This window comes from Tyto alba, unplaced genomic scaffold, assembly GCF_018691265.1.
Source record: "Tyto alba isolate M040663 unplaced genomic scaffold, T.alba_DEE_v4.0 Super-Scaffold_20, whole genome shotgun sequence".
Taxonomy (NCBI): domain Eukaryota; kingdom Metazoa; phylum Chordata; class Aves; order Strigiformes; family Tytonidae; genus Tyto; species Tyto alba.
In genome coordinates, this window is record NW_024881283.1 from 6730662 (window position 1) to 6749351 (window position 18690).

At 46.2% G+C, this 18690-nt stretch overlaps 1 protein-coding gene across 2 annotated transcripts in view; it reads right to left on the minus strand.

Moving 5' to 3' along the window:
• The window catches only part of WDTC1 (WD and tetratricopeptide repeats 1), a 32436-nt gene extending 16560 nt beyond the window's left edge, over positions 1-15876 (minus strand). Inside the window, exons 1-9 of one of the 2 annotated variants that reach the window (XM_042793514.1) lie at positions 15593-15876; positions 8024-8171; positions 5795-5878; positions 4820-4866; positions 3506-3617; positions 2884-3071; positions 2024-2206; positions 1624-1718; positions 442-557 (exon numbers count right to left, since the gene is read on the minus strand). In XM_042793514.1, coding sequence (XP_042649448.1) covers positions 442-557; positions 1624-1718; positions 2024-2206; positions 2884-3071; positions 3506-3617; positions 4820-4866; positions 5795-5878; positions 8024-8131 — 933 coding nt within the window. In that variant the 5' untranslated portion in view covers positions 8132-8171; positions 15593-15876. The remainder of the gene's footprint in view (positions 1-441; positions 558-1623; positions 1719-2023; positions 2207-2883; positions 3072-3505; positions 3618-4819; positions 4867-5794; positions 5879-8023; positions 8172-15592) is intronic. The other variant, XM_042793515.1, reaches the window with a different exon arrangement.
• Positions 15877-18690: the final 2814 nt, after the last annotated feature.

The following is an 18690-nucleotide window of genomic DNA, read 5'->3' on the forward strand; positions in this document are numbered from 1 at the left end:
TACAAAAGATCCATGAATACCACCCAGCGCTTAAAATTAAAGCAATCAATATTCCAGGTGAAGGCCTTTGCTTCTGTAACTTCCTTATTCACTAGATTCTGTTACAGAAGCAGTTTGATGTTTCAAGAATGAGTAATGAAATCTTTTCTAGGTCAGCAAAGGTCAGTTCCAGAATTGTTTTTTTTTTTTTCCTCTTCCAGAGAGTGAGATGTGAGTTGGAAAACCAGAACAGAATGCGGCTCAAGTTTGATCAGTCATAGCATAACAAATAAATCCTTAATACCAAGCATTTAGTCTGAATGAATCAGAAAGCAGTTTAAAATCAATCGCATTACCCACAGAGAAGTTGCTGTACCCATTTTCAAGAATGTACAACAACATACAATGGTCCAAACACAACTGAATGTGAAGCTTTCTGCCAAACTCCGGCTGTCATCTTACCTGCTCCCCTCCCATGTTGACTAAGAGCTCAGTGCCATCAGGACTGAAGGTGACGTATGTGGCCACCAGAACTCGCAGCCGGTTGTTGTAGTCCGGAAGCTTCACTGGAAGGTGCCCTGTGGAGAGCAGAGGCCCACACATATTAGCATAACTAGTAACCGCTGCCTTTGTCCTACCCCAGCTGCTCCCTTTTACAAGGGGTTGTTAGGAGAGCAATGTCATGAAGCATATGCACCCAAGTGATTTTCCATTTCCTACTGCTGTTTATTGAAACCTTCCATCAGCCACCAAAACACATAGATGCGCATAGCTGCCTTTTCACAAGTTCTAGGTATCAATTCTGCAAGGCCATCTCCGTATGGAGAAGACTGGATTATAACAAACTTGCTAACAATGAAGCCTGCAGAATCCAGCAAATCTCAGTTTTAGAGATTCACTACAGATTTGGCTTGTGTGATTTGTGGCCATCTGCAAACAAATACCTCCATCTTCAACCCTCTAATTGAGTTTCCTTAATAAAGCCCTTAGCACAACCAAACCAAGGCTCCTAAATATTCAGCTCACACACGGGTTCCTTTGCTTCAGACAGCACATGTGTTGCATGACCAATTCAGGGGACCTAAGAAACCCTCCAGTGGGACTCGTCAGAAGCAAGACTGTCAAAACCGGTCTGCTAAACATGCTGGTCTAAGATACTTTAAAAAAATGCAAACATTTTGGGGAAAAAAGATAGTAAATAATGAGCACTGGAGAACGTCATCTAGATTTCCCAGATACTGCATCGCTAATGCTTCATCTGCAGGATGAGGACAAGCCACTTTTCTTTTGTGCCAAAAAAATTTTGAACAGCAGCCTTGCTGGGACCAGTTCCAGCAGAAAGCCTGTAGCGCCCAGGTTATCCAATCCTTGACTTTCCAATAAAAGTAGCAAAAAGACATTTACGCTAGACAAGAAGTAAGGCCAGCTCACCAACACACACCACTGCCAAATCAAGGAAAGTGGGCAGGTAGCATAAGCAAAAATTCACAGCACAGAAGTGAAACAAACTGCAGTTCCATGGAATACCCCTGTATCAGAGAAGAACTCTTCCAAGCAGTGGTTTCTTGTGTGATGGATAGAACTCCGCTTCTGCAGGCATTAGCTTAAAGTCCTACCAGTCACCCCCAGCACTAGCCCCAATACCTGCCACGTAGTACTGTGCTGCCCCATCCGGGAGGGGTTTCTGTCGGTCACAGAACGTGTGTACTCCAGCTGAAGGACTCTGCTTCATGCTTTTTCTAGCCAGAAAGAAGAACAGTCTTATAATCACAGCACTCAACTGCTGGAAGCCTGATCTGTGATGGCACTTCTTGATCACACACGAGGGCAAGGCCTCATGCCTATACAGCTGTGCAGTCACGAGCCTGCCTCACACCACCCCAGTGTACTCACACAGATGGGAAAGACTGGGGGTGAGAGAAAAGACAAAAACTTCACAGTGAGATGGGCAAGTGCCAGATCATTGCAGCTCCCCCTTCCCACAAGCACCTCGAACAGGCTTCTGTACCACTCATGTCTGCCCAGAAAAGCCAGCTGCCATTACCTGTGGTTGTGGATCATGCGTATGTCGTAGAGCCGCACAAAGGGTCCACTTGCCCCTACTGCTAAGTAGTTGTTATCCTGGGGGTTGACTGTCAGGCATTTGGCCTCCACCAGCTGCCCACAGTACTCTGTCAGGTCTATCAGGACTTCGGAACGTTTGCTGTTCTCTCGCAGATCATACTGTCTGCAAAGGGAAGAGAGAGTCAAGCAATCCGTGTCATTGGATAATGGAAGCAGCAGTAAGAGAGAGGTTAGCATTCCATGGTCACCAAACTGAAGCCCACTCAGAGCAGCACATTTATACTGCTCAGCAGTGACCTACACTTAATTATCCGGCATGCACATGAAGAGATGACACTAACGACATTAACAGTCATTTGTGCCACAGGTTACTGGAAGCATCTCAGTTCAACATTCACTAGGCCGCAACATCCTTGAGGATAACCATTAAAACCAGCTCTATAATGTGCACAGATTTATTCAAGTCCCAAATTAAACTCCAAGTCATGACCTCATAAACAGTAGCTCATATGAAAAGTGGAACAGACTCTTGTAGTAACACTACTCATTTGAGAGTCTCAATGACTGTGGAGGGAAACTTTGCTCAGTGTTGTATCTCCCTTGCCTTTGACACGGCTGTTCCTTTCGTGGCCTCCTTCAGTGAAGGAAAACAGAGGAGCTGAGGAGAGTATTTAATCAGAGGAGTCTACACTTCAAGATGAATCCTTCCAGTTTCAGGAAAGGGAGAGATTAGCTTAAAATCTTTAGTACAGAGGCAGTTTCTTCAGATCTGTGTAGAGTACATACTGCAATGGATCCTAATCCAACTAATTTTGGGGCAGAACAACTGGAGTTCTGTACCTGATTAGCCCATCTTCTGCTGCACTCCAGAAGGTGTTAGGCCACATGGGAGCCGTGGCAATCCGCTTAACTCTGTTGGTGTGATCTCCAAACATGTGGATGGTCTCCTTCACAGTCAAGTCATGGACATGCACCTTGGAATCTGCAGCTCCCGTGATGAGGATCCGATCCCCTGAATGTGGCAAGAACTGTGGGAGACAGATTTGACACTCAACCTTGAGAAGTGCTGTGGCGGTTTGCAGACATCGCTGAGCTCTCCTGGCAGGTCACAGAGCAGTTTGCTTTAGGAACACAGGACGACCCATGTTATTACCTACATAACACATATGCCAGTGTGCACGCTCAAGCGTCACCAGCTACAGTAGCCCACAAAATAGTCTCTGTCACACATCCCAATGCACTACAACCTTTGAGTTTACAGAGACAATGAGATAAGCCTGGGAGCTGCATAAACTAAGAAGTGCAGGTATTAGATTTAATGCATTTTTTTTCCTAACATTAGAAATATTAAATTATTCCGGCGGTGGTAGGGAAATTGCTGGCAGAAAAATGTTTCCAGCAAGGATCTATTGCTGCTTAGGTTGCTGATTTTGTTAGCCATTTATCCCTTCCAATCCTATACCTTGACTGAAAAGATGTTTGCAGTATGTCCTGTGTGCATAGAAAGGAGTTTCTTGTGGTGCAGAGGATCCCAGACAATGGTATGCTGGTCATCAGAGCCAGAGGCCAACAAGCTAAAAGAAACGGAAGAGAAGTATGCATCATGTATTCTTCTGTTCTAAGCTATGACCAATTTCTTAGAGTGGTTTGACCACAGACAGCTATTAAGTTAATTCAGCTCTAAGAAGCCCACTTCCTCTCTCTTTTCTCAGCTATGTGTTCTTGCTGCTCCCCATGCGCCAACCCATTCAGCCAGTTCAGGGAGCTAAACCAGCCAAATAGCGACTCCACGGAAAATAAAGCAAGTGTTTTTCATTGGTTTAGCTCATTGAACCAGCTCACCACAGATTCAGACAGCACAGGGGAAAACAATAGGAGCATTTGGTCAACAACAAAATGCAGGGCCTCCATTTTCCTTATTAGCCTGGCTGCATTAACTGCTCCACATCATCCCCGAACCCCAGCCAAGTCATTCACTCCTGGACTTCGGATGTGCCCGAGCAGTCCCAAGCCAGGGCTCACTTAGTGATTCACAGACTGCTTTTTAAGTGCAGGGTGTGGCAGCAGTATTGCAAGGCGCTGTTTGCCTTGTACATCTATCTTCATTTGAAGCAAAGGAATGACATCTGCAACTATCAGCAGTTTTAAACTTATTTCCTTGTAGCCAGATCTCTTTCAAGTACATGAAATTTTCACTGGTAAATAAATCTGAAGAGTATCAGATAGCAGACTTTGGATCTTGTAAGAGGCATGTCAAGCAATATATGCTCTTCCTTCCATCCAGTCATTTCTCATGCAGATACTCTTTATTCCACTTGGTTAACAGAAATGATCTTATGTTTAGTTTCCCTCTAAAATTGCAGAGGGGTAAATGCACTACCTCCCTCCTTTACACGTCTGTCCCCCAGCCAAAGCTTTTAACAGCATGGTGAAGGGGGTGGGGAAATGTCACTACCAGCTGGGCAAATCCTAAAGATCCCTTATAATCCATAATACCACTTAAGAGAAGAGAAGCAGCCTTCAATCTCCACTCCTTAGTCTGACCATTTCCCTTCTGAACTCACTAAAGGGGCATTTCTAATAATACCCAGATATAATTAACAAAACAAAGCTTCTTTTGAAGCGTGAGCTCTACTACAGTTCAAAATTTTGAGCTTGAGCTCCACTATACTAGGAATGGGAAGCAGCTGCTTATGATAAGATGACCTACATCCTATTCTTGGAAGAACCTGAGGTTATCAGTTTGTTGATCCACGAAACCAAGCCTCATACTTACTCTCCCTTTTCATTCCATTCTAGGCAGTTGACACACCCAGAGTGACCCTGAGAAAAAAAAAAAAAAAAAAAAGGAAAGATGGTATTACACAAAGTTCAGACTTATCAAACAGAGCTGTTCTAAGACAAGGACACAGCGAGCTCCCCACACATAACAACTTGTTCCAATACAAGCAGGTTTTTTTATTACAACCCTGCAAAAAAACACCCACATGGCAGATAAGCACCTCCAAAAAAGACAGACATGCTATAGCAGTTGGGGTGGAAAAGGCAAAATGATACAAATAATAAAAAAAAAAGTAGTGTTGAATAAAATGGCAGCTTAATCTAGGAAGCTACAATGAAATCCTGCTGTACACATGGAAAGGTGACTTTGCTTCAAAAGCCCTGGGCTAGGCTGACAAATTACACATACAGGTTCTCTGGGAACGCGGGGAAAATGCACTTTTGATAACTCGTTTAGAAGCACCTTGCTGCTGGGTGACTATATCATCCATCTTCATCCAAATTAACTAACAACTGTACCAGGAAAGACTGGGGGAGCATCGAGTAGCATTTGATATGGGAGATGTGATTGAAAAGGGGGACAAAAGAATCCTTTCCTCCTCCAAACCAAGATAACCTTAAAATCTTTTTAAGCTGTGTCAAACAACTTATTCTTTAGGCAACGCATTACACTCTTCAGCATTAGAGCTGAGTATCTTGAACAGTTGACAATTGCCTTCTTCAGGCACCATGGTTGGGATTAGCTGATACACACCCATTAAAGGCTCTCTTGTAGGTACATTAGGTAATGCAGAAAGCTCACACAAGATCTCACTGAGCTATTCCTGGCTCTAATGCAGTTTAGGGAACTAAGTAATCAGTATCTATCCCATACAAGAGAGAGAGTTCCACACACTCCCACATGCTGTCCTTTCTGCAGTACGTTGTACAAGCAGCAGCTCAGTTTGCTCTTTAAGCACTGCTCACTTACCTGTAATTCTGCTTCTAGGCCCAGGCGTCGAATGAACGGATCAGTGACATGATAGTGTCGTTCAAAGCCCAGTGCACCCCTCTCCTGCACGAAGCAAAGAAGTGCCACACTAACTACAGCAAACAAAATATTACTTTTTCCCTTTAAGAGAAGATTCAAGAACTTTAAAAATCATACAGGGACCTTGCCAGGTATTAGGGTGGCCATAGCATCAGGTACCTGTCCTGTAGTAGGGAGACATTGTTTGCGTCATCTCCAGGTGGGCAGCTTGTAATCCTTACCCCTTAACTGGTTTAAAATTATGTTTATCTAATTGCCAGGCTCCAGCTGGGTAGCCAAGACAAGGTTTTAGAGACCCACACTAAGACAGAATAAGTTGCCAACATTGGTCCAGAAACAGAAGATACAGAAGAGCTTGGGAATGCCTGTCATTATCCCTTGGCAAGGATTTCAGAAGCAACTCAGTCCTGAGGACTGCAGTACTAGACCACAGCTGCTCAGGAGAAGGCTCCCATTACACAGAATCTGTCCTGAAGCACCACCACCACGGGGCAGAGTATTGGGGAACGTAACTGGACAGCATCCTTCAGAGATGGTTTATTTATCAGAAATGGAGTAGGAGCATGTAGCTGCAGTACCACAGCACAGTCTGTTCTACAGGGAAGAGAACAGCTGCTACCGAACTGCGTCAGTACAAATGAAGGTGAAGAAAAGCAGGACAGTTGTTTCCCCTGTGATCTCGCAGGGTTCACAGATGCATCAGCAGATGGCTTCGATGAAAGGCCAACTGCAGAGGCAGGCGTGAAGAAAAGGGAGTGCAAGTCGTATTTTGGATGGAACATCTAATGTCCAAGAAGATTCCTTCCTAGGACCTGATCAAGCCTCAGTCCCATCCCATGCCATGCTATAGCCAGGCAAAGACAACTTAAGCCTTCATAAGCACCATTTATAGAGAAGAACACTAATGTCAAAAATTACACTGATGGTACAAGGAACATGTTAGTAGTCACAGAGTAAACACGAAGAACTAGTGTACTACATTACAGCTCTGCAGACCAACATTAAGTAGTGAACTCCACGCAACAAAAGCTATTTGAAAACAAAATGGAGACAGATATAAGGGGACTGGAGGAAAACCAAAACAAAACAGGCTTTTTGTAATAACTTCCATTACAAACTTCAAACCCCTTGACATATTTTTATGGATAGCGTCCCAAAACACTGCTAGGCCCAGTGCAAGGTGCTGTTATAATTGTCCTGCTACTGCAACCTCAGTGGCTTTGTGAGGTCTGTGCAGTATATTGCTTTTCCTACAAGGAACTGTCAGACTTAGTAATCTTCCCAAGGTCACACATGAAAGTCTAACAGAGCAGACAGTGTGAAAAAGTCCCAGGCTAACGCTCTAACCACAGAACCATCCCTTCCTTGTTAGAGCAGCAAAACAAATCTTTGCACATGGATTAACTTACAAGTCTACACTACAAAGTTTGGTACCAAACTGCAAAGTGAAGTGAGCACTCAAGCTCCTAGTTCCTTATTCCGGCCACTAACAGACCTCTTTCATGAATGCTGATTATCAGCAAAGCTGCAAATGATTTAAGGCCTCTGAGTCCAAGTAATAATTGCCTATTGTGTCTGCTGTAGCTAGTCCTTTCACGTTAAGAGATATTTCACAAATGCAGCCATCAGATGACTGATCCGACCACTGCAGAAGTTTTTCTCTATACAAAGAAAGCAACACACCACTCTTTAAAGAAAAAGAGACAGAAAGAGACTGAGACAGAGATCATTAGCTTTACTGTAGTCAGAAGATACGTTTGATGGCAAGATCACACAAGGAGAACACATAAAGAAGCAGACAGAAAACTCATGAGGGAAGCTAGCCAAGGGTCCTTTATGGTGCCTAAACACAAGTAGCCACATTTCTCTCTTCAGCATTGTACTCAAAAGGAACAGACCTGCTGATGTCAAACTAGCACAGTGCACTCCTGCTAGAGAGAACTGTCTTCCTATTATGCCAAACTTCATCCCAGCTCTTCACTGAGGATAGTGATAGGTCCTAGGTGTACTCTTAACAAACCACAACAGCTTCTTATATAGCTTATCAATACCTAAGTAGCAGAGATCTTTTCAGAAGTAAAGGCAACAACATGAGTATTTCCCAATCCAGTGTGAATACCGATTATCTGCTCTCCACCCAACACAGGCAAACACTTGGCTAACACATACCTTGATCTGTCTGTGGATGATGTCTCTGGTAATGTTTGCTTTTGCCATCTTCTTGCAATGGGGCAGACGAAAAGAAGCTATCGGAAGAGCCGCTGTGCATCCAAGCATGCCAACGGAGAAAACATCCACACTAAAGACATTTAATTACCTGCAGGACAGAACAGGGAGGGAACAAAGGCAGGCATGCAAACATATTAGGCCATTCATATCCAATGTCAAGTACTTTATTTTCAAAAAAACAGTGGTGGCTAAGACCTGAAAAGTTTTGATAAAGGCTGCTTGAAGAAACTGAAGGTTGGGAAGGAACAATGTAAGACAAGAACATCTGACTTAAGAGGCCAACCCCAGTTTGTGGAGAAATTCACAACAAGCAGAACTCCAGGACTACATCAACCTAGAAGAGTCTCTTTCTTTGTTTCTATGCCAGCAAAGGCCATGCAAGTCCAAGGTAGCATCCTGTTTCACACCTTGCCTCCCACCATTACATGTCCGCTTATGTCCAATTTCACATTTCCCAAACTCTACAACCAGCAAGACCTATTATTGTGAATAAACAAGGCATCGATATTTTTGGCCAGCTCTTCTCCCTCATTTACTACATTTGATTATCAGCCACAAAAAAACAAACAAACAAAAACAAAAAAAAAAAAAAAAAAACCAAAAAAAAAAAAAAAAACCAAAAGGGCACAAGTGTTCCTTAGAAACTGCCAAAGTCAACCATCAGGTGGACACTATCATCTGAACGCTCTAGTCTATTCTATTACATTAGCAATAGAAAAGGGGCTATAATTTAAAGCTGTATTTCCAGAAGAAATTAGCTTCCCACACTCTTAATGCAGTTCCATATTTAATGCACTACATAAATAATTTAAACCCCATAGACTTAGCTACACCTGCTAGAAAACATTCAAATTGCAGAGTGATTGTCACAATCCTGCTCTGGACAGGCTGCTTAGAAAGAACCAGTTAGTCTCAGAAATGATGCAATTCACCTCATTTACATACCATAAGCCCTGCACTGTCCCATTTTGAAATGTCTACAATTCTTTAAAAAAAAAAAAAAAAAAAATTAAACACTCATTTTGTCCTATGTAACCCAATAGTTTTAAATTCTCTTTAGAAGCATTCACAAGCAGAACAAGCCAAAATTTTCAAATGAGTCCTCTTTTCAATGAGGAAATGCTGATTCATTGAAACAAGAACATTTCACAGAAACACAGCAACAAATAACCGCTGAGGTCAGGCAGAAGTTTTGACAAACCCTGCCTGATTCTCTACCAGTTCATCTGTTGGGTTGCGGCAAAGCAAGGGCTTCCACCATAAGCGACTTCAGGGCCATGCAGCTGCACTGCAGCTTCCACCATACAGCAAAACCACAAGGCTCCTGCACCCCAGGATTCCCAAAACCCCGGGCTTCAGCAACAATTTGCTTTCCGAAAACTGTTAGTGTGCATACACAGGCCTTTCCCCATGGGGAGTAAGTACCAAAAATCCATGTTTTCTCCCAGAAAGCAGAGTTTGTTCCAAGTGGAAGTTTGTATCGCTTTCCTAACACAGCTGGCTCCTCTATGCAGCTCCACTGTGAGCACAGAAACATCACTAGACCTACAGATAGCAAAAAAAGCCACACAAAGAAACTGAAAATCAGATTTTCTTGCAGTGGGCTCCTAAGCAGGATTTTTAGGGTAGCCATAAGATCTCTCCAATACAACACACCGAGAAAAGGCACGGCTGTTGGTAGTCTCTGAAGATGAACGTCCCTCCGGCAGAAGACAAGCAGCCCTCACGGTTGTATTCCAGTCCTATTTTGTACGTACGATGAGAACAAAATTGATAAAATTCCCACAGTGAGAGCACAGGCCTTGAACGCAAGGCGAGACAGGACAGTGGGAAGACTTTGCACAGCAAGCCTGCTCCCAGTCCATGCCCAGCGAGGGCTAACGAGGCCACACTTTCACCAGGACCAATTCAAACCCAAATGTGCGCACAGCAGCCCAAACTCACCACTGCCCCAGTCTAGTTTCCACAGCAGATGTGTCCAATAAACCAGCGGCCTCTACTACACGTCTCAAGTTCACCATGCCAGAAGCAGCTCAACTTGCCCCCTCCCCAGATTTTGAAGCAATCAGCTAAAATTTTTTGGACCCTATCATCTGGTTTAGTGCATAAATTCGGGCTCCCCTAAAATCCACTAGCCAGCCTGAAACTGAGCTAGTATTTATGTATTTGTCGATCATGTGGGTATTTAATCTACATTCCTTTTACTCCAGAAGTAGCACCAGGAAAGCTAGCACACATACTCAGGAAGACACCTCATGTTTTAAGCATCTTTTGCCTCACTCATTCTCCTGTTAAGTAATAGTTGCTTCACTCCCAGGCTTAATAGCAAGTGGCAGCCCTGTGACTGCATTTGATCATTGGTATTTCACACTAATTCTTGTAGTAGGATGACTAAACTCTCAGATTTGGAGACCTATGCCCTGGCTTTCCACATGAGCTTAGAGTAGGTATTGTTTTGCCTGTTTATGGAAACAGAGTCTATAAGGGGACAACAACCACCCTGATGAACAGCTCACAAGCATGGGAAGGAGCGGAAGCAGGCACCTGCAGCAAAGCACCTTGGCACAAGGGCAGGGGATCCTGCTGACTCTGCAGCTCAGAGGTAAACACGGGGAACCAGGCCAGGCCCATCTCTACTTGTGTCCAAGGCCAGATCTACATAAACGTGCCAGCAGGGCTAAATAAGCTACATTGCTAGAGATATCCATGAGGATGTGGTTTCCAGACACACTTTTCTGTTAAGTTCTGCAAGCAAGAGGTTTGCTAACTCAAAAAGCAGCTTCAAGTTTGGAGAGACTAAATGTGCAGGGATGAATGATATCTATGATCTCTCTCCTCCAGCTTCTCCAGACACCCTTTCCAGCTAACAAGCCTCCACCTGTTCTTCTCCTGGGCTGGATCCCCACAGACTGGCCTCCTTAAACAAACCCTCCAGGATATGCAAGTGTTTTCTCCATCCACAGCTCCAGCAGGGCAAAGAGACCCTCCATCTCCATTGTTCTGCGACATCACAGCAGCTCAGCCCTCAGGTGAGGGACTCTGATACTCACTGTACAAAACCCAAGATCTTCTTACCTCTAAGATTATATCCCAAGGCTCCCCCTCCTCCTCCGTGTAGCCCCACTAAACACACCAGCTGCCTGACCTCACACAGCACTTTTCTGCAGGAACCTGTGACCAGTGACTGATGACAGTTAAACAACTTTTTCCAGAGAACTGAATAATACATTAACCCAAAGTATATTATAAGGAGACACGAGGGACAATATTCCAGCAGATCTCAGCGCCTCGGTCTCATCTGCAGCTTTCCATTGCTCTTAGTGCTTCCCTACAACGTTCCCAGACTCTGTCCACAGTCTCCCCCCTCTCCAAGCAGCATCTGGCTAACTTTTCTTCTTCCCTGCCAGGCAGGGACTGCTTGTCTTCCTCTTTAAGAGCAGTTTAGTTTTCTTTTGATCTTAAGACCCCAAAGAAGCCTAATACCATGCCAGAGCCAAGCAGGCAGTCACCTCCTGACTGACAAATGCCCCACTGCCCTCTTAAGAACCCTGGAAGTATTTTTGTCAGACTTCCTACCTCTAGTCATGGCTAATTTCTAAACAGCTCCTTTTCATTCAACTCCTGTCTAGCAAGAAAGGGCACTAAATAACCTGAAGGACACATGGAGAAATGCACTTCATGGATACAGATCTCCCATACTCTACAGACAGAAATAACCCATACCAAGAAGCCAGTTTACTGCTAAATAAGTTCCTGCAAAACCACTTATACACTATAAATCCACTTTTTGACTGTATGAACAGCATGCCTAGAGGGGATGAACATCTAAACCCCCAAAAACCTATCACTCCTTAAGAGAGACTCAAATTCTCTTGCTCTCTGACAAAGTCTCCCCTGTCACAGCTTTTTACACCTTCGGGAACTCCAAAACACACACTGACTGGGGGTGCACAGCAATACACAGGAGCTTGCTATTTCTGCGAGTGCTTTTAGGATTACAGATGTGTTGTGGAGCTTCCCAGCTCTCTGGACAGGTCATTGTCAGCTGAAGTAAACCAGAGGTGTTCTCAACAGATCATCATTCAGTGGATCTCAACAAGAGACCAACACATCTTAACTTTATTTCTTAAATGATACAGGTCAAGAAAATCATCCACACGATCAGCCCTTTGGTTGACAAAGCAGAATAAGCCGGAGTTTAAAACAAAACATCTGATGCAAAACTGACTTTAAACATACTAATACCAGCATCCAAGGCTATTCTAGCAAATTGTTCAGTGTCTAGTACACCAGAGATGCTGATGCATGCTTTTTAGTATTTGATCATTAAAAAAATGACAGGCTTGGAGAAAAAACAGTCAAACAGGAATGCACGAGCCTAAGGTGTCTCTCTTGCCTAGACAGGGCTTGGTTCAGCAACTAAATGTTGTAAAATGCTTAAAGGTCTCCCAGAATATGTGTGTACGCTTGGCCAAGACAACTTTAAGAGCCTTTCTTGATTTCACGATGCTCTTTTTTGTTGCTCAACAGGTATTCCGGAGCTGCGGAGGCTTTGACAACCTTAAATTATCATGGAATCCCAGACAAAGAATTAAGAAGTACCAAATTCTCGTTCCAGGTCAGACTTTGTCCATAGCCACAACAGGTCACCATCCCAGACTCACATTCACCATGAATATGATAGTTACCTAGTTCTCGAGTTAATACTTGTAGAGCTTCCACTATGAAACAATCATTAAGAGGCCTTGATGCTGAAGACCATATAGACCACACCACTATACACATAGATCAACAGTCTGCAATTATGGCAGAAATTGACCCTGGCATAAAGCATAAAATCCCCTAGGATTTGTAGGTCTCTCAAAAAATACATATAAAAATAATCAGAGAAGAAGAAACTGTGCCTCCAATTTCTTAGCCACAGGTAGGCTTCCAATCACAAAGCCCTTTAAAGAGTTTCTCCATTTGTTACCACTAAAGGCATGTAAATTGGTATAGGATGTTTTCCTTTCAGCAAAACCTCTGGGTTTTGTTTCAGCAAAACCACTGTGCAAATTTTGTTCACTTTTAGACATATTGTTTCCTAAACCATTCATGCAATTCTCTGGCTTTTAACTAAACCTGCACAACTAACTCATGATGAAATGAGAGGATTAAGTGCCAGTGACAAGGAACAATTTAGGATAAATCTGCACTGTTGCTATCAGTGATAACCCCACAAGCAGATTCACTTTGGCTACACATTAAGAGATCATCATGACCTTTTTTGGTAATTTTTTAGATGACTCTGGAGCACATTTCTCTATCACCCCTCAAGAGCATCTCTGCGCTCAATTCCAAGCAAGGACAACCCTCTCCCTCATCCCTCACTGTTCTGAACCTGCCTGGAATACCCTGGACAGGACTAAAAACCTGGGATCTAGTTAAAGTTGTCACCTCATCCACAGCAAGAGCCTCTTCTCAAACTACACCCTGAAGCATAGAGGACCACCCCACCTGCAGTTTGCTGTAGTTGGCTCGTTGGACTCTTCTGCTCCTGCAGTGCAAAGCTCCAGCGGCAGATATAGAACTTTTGCAACACTTGGCCTTTAAATCTGCAGTCAAAAATTAACAAGCCACAGACTTCTGCAGGCTGTGGGCTCAAAATCTGCTAGGCTGTATTTACACTGACAGTAACTTAAGAGCCCCTTAAGCTCCTGGAAAAGTACACTTTCAAAGCGTGCTTCAGGGTACGGGGAGAAAGGGGACTAACAAGATTCTCTGGCTTTCCCCAGCCAGCTCTTCTAATTTTCCTGAAACACTTGCTCTAAGTCTGTGAACAAAGCCTTGACATTGATAATGCAAACAATTCAGTCACTTCAATATCAAACAGTCCCAATGCAGCTAGGATTTGGGGGGTTGTTCCTTTGCTTGCGTGTATTTTCCCCTCACAGAACAACCTCCACACACCCCACTACCTCACCTACACACACAGCAACGCAGTGACACAGAGAAGTGCCCTGCAGATGTGGGATTCAGAGTTGAAACCTGGGGACCACTGTCCTTCAGAGAGCTCCATCAATGCCAGGAAACTCCACAAAGCAGCAGGCCTCATTCTTAAATTAACAATCTTAAATAAGCAATGCAATTCCTAGCTGTCTGGATGCACCCAAGTTTCTCAGTCTCCAAACTCAAGGTCATTGAAAAAAGCAGCACTCTGCACACTGCAAGCCTTGCGGATGTGCGACTCATCCCAAAGGAAGATTCCTATGACCCTTCTCTTAAGCATCTACAAATTATTCCACCCATTCAAATACCACCTAGGACCCAACTCAGCAGGCTTCTTAGCCTCAGAACTTATTTTCTGTATCCTCTTTACCTTGACTTTCCAAGAGGTCATGGATTCCAATTAAAATACATAAATATCAGCAGGTATACATTTTTTTTAACAAACCTAGAGAAGCAAGAGGAAATGATCTGGTTAGCAGCAAACACCTAGTAAAAGTAAGGTTTTGCTACAGCTGAAGGAGATGCCAGGAGCAGCAGTCTCTCCCCAGGACAGATGGCCCAGAACACAAAGCCAGCCAACAACAGAGGAAGGAGTTGCTTACAACAGAGGTGGACAGGAGAAGAGGTAGAATCTGAGACCTGAGAGGCCCAGCACAAGAAAATGGCAGTGTCAGGGAAACTTTGATATGCCCTGAGACACTGGCCACACGGTGGTTACAGCTCCCTAAGCTGGCATCCTACCTCTACCCTTTATCCTCCAGCTGACACGGCCATCCACAGGAAGATGGGAAGATGCAAGACAGCACCTCAGCCCAATACAAGTAACAGCCTGATGCCAAGACCCACATGGTCCAGTAGCTCCAGGAAGGAGTTTTGCCAGCAGATGCTGGTAGAGGAGGAAAGGCTGATCTCCTCTCCAAGGAAAGGGGCTGCAGGACACCCACCGTGGCAGAGGAAACTTTCCCTTTAGCGAGGCTTTAGCAAGGGAAAAGTGAGCAGTGGAGGGAGCAGGACAGAGTCAGCCCTTAGGAAAGGGGGGAAGAAAGTGAGGGCAGGAGGACAGGGCAGTGCCAGCTGTGGTGGGGGAAAGAGAAGTCAAAAGGCAGGGGCTGAACCTGGCAGGGGGGTGGGTACCAGCCAGAGGATGCAGGTACCGACAGGGCTGGGGGGAAAGAGGTGCTCAGTTAGAGGGGGAGGGCAGGCAGAAGGGATGGGGAAAATGAGGGCTGAAGGGGAACACGGACTGGATGAAGGAGCGCTTCTGAAGAGAGATGGGGTCAGGCTCCTGGCAAAGAGGGGGGAAGCCTGGCAAGGAGATAAGGGGCATGGGGGGGGGGGGACCTGACAGGGATTGAGGCGGGGGTAACTTGACAGGAAAGCGAGGGGTGTGGGGGGGAACTGTAAGGAAAGGGAGATAAGGGGCGGGGGAGGGGTAGCTGACAGGGAAGGGGGCATGGAGGGGGGGATAGCTGACAGGGAGGAGGGACTGCGGGGGCGGGCGGGGCCCGGCCGGACCGTTACCTGTCAGGCCTCCCGGGTGCGGGCGCAGCGGGCACTGGAAGTTGCGAGGCTCCATCCATGCGGGGGGGGGTGGGGTGGGGTGGGGGGAGAGCGGGACCGAGCAGAAGGGGGGGGGGGGGGGGGTTGGAAACCAGAAGGATCCCGCAAGGCGCCGGGCGCCGTCCCCGGGGCGCGGGGAGGGCCCTCAGGAGCGGCCCGGCCTAGGCCCCGGCCGTGCCCCCCCGCCCCCTCCCCTGTTTACCCCCTCCAGCTGTCCGGGGCTCAGCAGCACCCCCCCGCCGCCGCTCTCCCCGCGCAGCTCTGCGCATGCGTCACGCCAACTGCGCCACCACCCCCCGCGCACCCCCAGCAACCCCGGCTCCACGCAAGCGGCGTAAGTCGCTTTCGAGAATACTTCCCCCTCCTGCCAGCCCGGCCGCAGCCGCCCCGTGATTGGCAGCTCCCTAAGCCAACGGGGAGGGGGAGGACATGCCGTGGTGGGCGGGGGCGCGGCGCCGCGAAGGGGCTGCTGGGAGTTGTAGTCGGCGGGGGAAGGATGGCCGCCTTGGGGGAGGGATGTCTGAGGGCCTTGGAGCCTCAGGGTTCGGCCACATCCTTCTGCCCGTCCCGCCAGGCCTTTCCGCGGATCCCTTTCCATCTTCACCAAACTGTAGGGCTGCTTAGACCCAGCCCTCGCTGGGCCTGGATCCCCCCCCTCAGCTTGCAGGCTGCAGTGGGGCCTGTGCCCCAGCTGCCCCACGCACTCGCCCCAGAGGGCCTCCAACACGGCCTCGGGTTTGGGCTTCACGGCCCCCTTTTCCAACACCGTGCCACCCTTCCCCTCGCTGCTGCCGGGAGCCAGCCCGCACGGCTCACGCTGCTGCAGGGGAAGCCGCCAGGCCCGTGCCTCCACAGGCACGAACTCCCCACAGGCAGCGGGTTGTGACCGAGTCCCTGCAGAACAATGAATCCCTGCCCGCCAAGGTTTGGTCCTTCCACCAGCAATTCATAGAGGTGAAGCGCACAGCTGCCCCAGGCAACACACAGTTAGATTTTTTAAGGGGGGAACAAAACTGTGGAAAGAGCCAGGGGGTGGCAGTGTTCGCAAAATCCTTCCCTTTGCCTTGTCCTTCCAGCTGCCCTGAATCCAGCCGCTGGCCCGGGGGACACTGCTGCCACACCTTGGGGCGAAGGCAAGGCTGGCATCTCCGCTAGTCCTAATTATTTTAACGAACCCTCCCAAAAAGGAGGGGTGTGTAAAATAAATCAGAAGTCACGAACTCATCTCTCTGTAATTTATTTCCACAATTAAACATCCCAAAGTCTATTAATAAAGTGTAATGAATAGTTTAAATTTTCATTTAGAACCTAATTCCATGGCTCCTAGATAATCCCAGCTGCACAACAGAAGAAAATTGCTACTTGCCTATTCTGTGTTAACAGAAGGAACAAAAAGCCCCTTAAATCAGACATTACATGGAAGCATGAGGACTCTTCCATACACCTCCAGACTCATAAATGACATACTAACCATTAGCTTTAATGATTTGTCTCTATGCCATTCACTTATTCAGCCATTGTCAAAGTTCTTTACGGAAGATAATTGTTAATTGTTGCTTCTGCATCTGTCCAGATTCTTTAACAAATAATAATTGGGATCCATCACTACCATCTCTACAACAGGGTTTTATCTTCTTTCCTCAGGTGCTGTCCTCATGGGGATCTAAAGCTCTACACAGAAAACCAGGCAAGCTTCAGATGCCCTTGACATACAAGTTTTACTTGCTGATGAAGAGAAAATTGGGGCACAGGAGTTTGATTTTTTTTCTGAGCTGGTGACAGACAGACATAACAGCGGCTGAAGCCAAGGAGGACTGGGGGTGCTTGCTGGCTTGGACTGTCAGAGCTGAAGTTTTCCGCTGCAGTCTCAGAGGGAACAGGAGGCACGTTGAGGAATGTAAACAAGATGTCCTCCTCCCAGTGCCCAACCTACTGCAGGATAAACACCACCTTGGCGAGTATCCTCCTGACACAGGGCTGCGGGGGTTTCAGTCCAAAGAAAGGTACAGGGAACATTTTAAAAAGACGATTCAGTGTAAAAAACCCACAGCATACACACAGAAGTTACATTTCACACCCTGTGCCATAGTTAGGAAGTCACAGCACGCATGCACACAGGTTCACAGACATGGATCTTACTCTGTGAGAGAGAAGCAACATGGTTTGCTCTGCAGACACCTGGGCAGCAAGCGCTGGACTAGGATTTGTTTGCAAGTGGAAATGGTTAGGCTAGAGCAGTTGAAATAAAATTTAGAGTCATGCATCCTTTACTTTCCACTTCCCTGTGCTGTTTATTGAGACAGACCAGACAAAAAGAAAATGCTTTGACTGAGAAAGCCTGACCTGCACCCACTTTGCTCAGGCAGTTGTGAGTTGCAAGTGGTGATGGAGGAACAGGGTCAAAGTGTAAACAGAAAGAGAGACACAGCAGTGCTGTGTTCATCTCAGAATGCACATTTGAATGCAAATAAATGCACAGAGGATGAGAAAGAAAGAGCTGGGTCTAAAGGACTATAAACATATGGAAACATTCTTGTAGCAGTGTGGGCTGCAGCCAGGATGTACAGCAAGGTCTGCACTCCCGGTTTCTTTGAGCAAATTTGCTGCTGATTCCTTGCACGACTCCAGAAAACACGTCATTTCTTCCGGTGTCTCTGCCTCCCTGTGCAATGTAAATGATGTTTACCTCTCAATGATTAACATCTGCTGGAAAATAGACCCCCTGATCAAAGCTGCTAAGGAATAGCAAAGCTTTGTGGAGGATTCTCTCAATACAAGGGCTGAATTTTGCATGACTTACATGTGAATAAAACTCCGGGCATTTGCTGGGTACTGTATTAGCACGTGCTGGGTTGTGAAGCTCGGTGCACTTGGATGGCCCAGAGGAGCAGGGGGAACACTGGTGTCTGGGTCAGAGACGGTGCCCTGCTGCATGGCTGCTCAAAGGCAGGAGGTGTGAAGTATTTCTAGGGGCCGAGGACGACAATTATGAACTTACTTATGTACACCGTGTCTGATTTTGCACTCCAAGATACAACAGGATAAGCTCTGGTGTATTA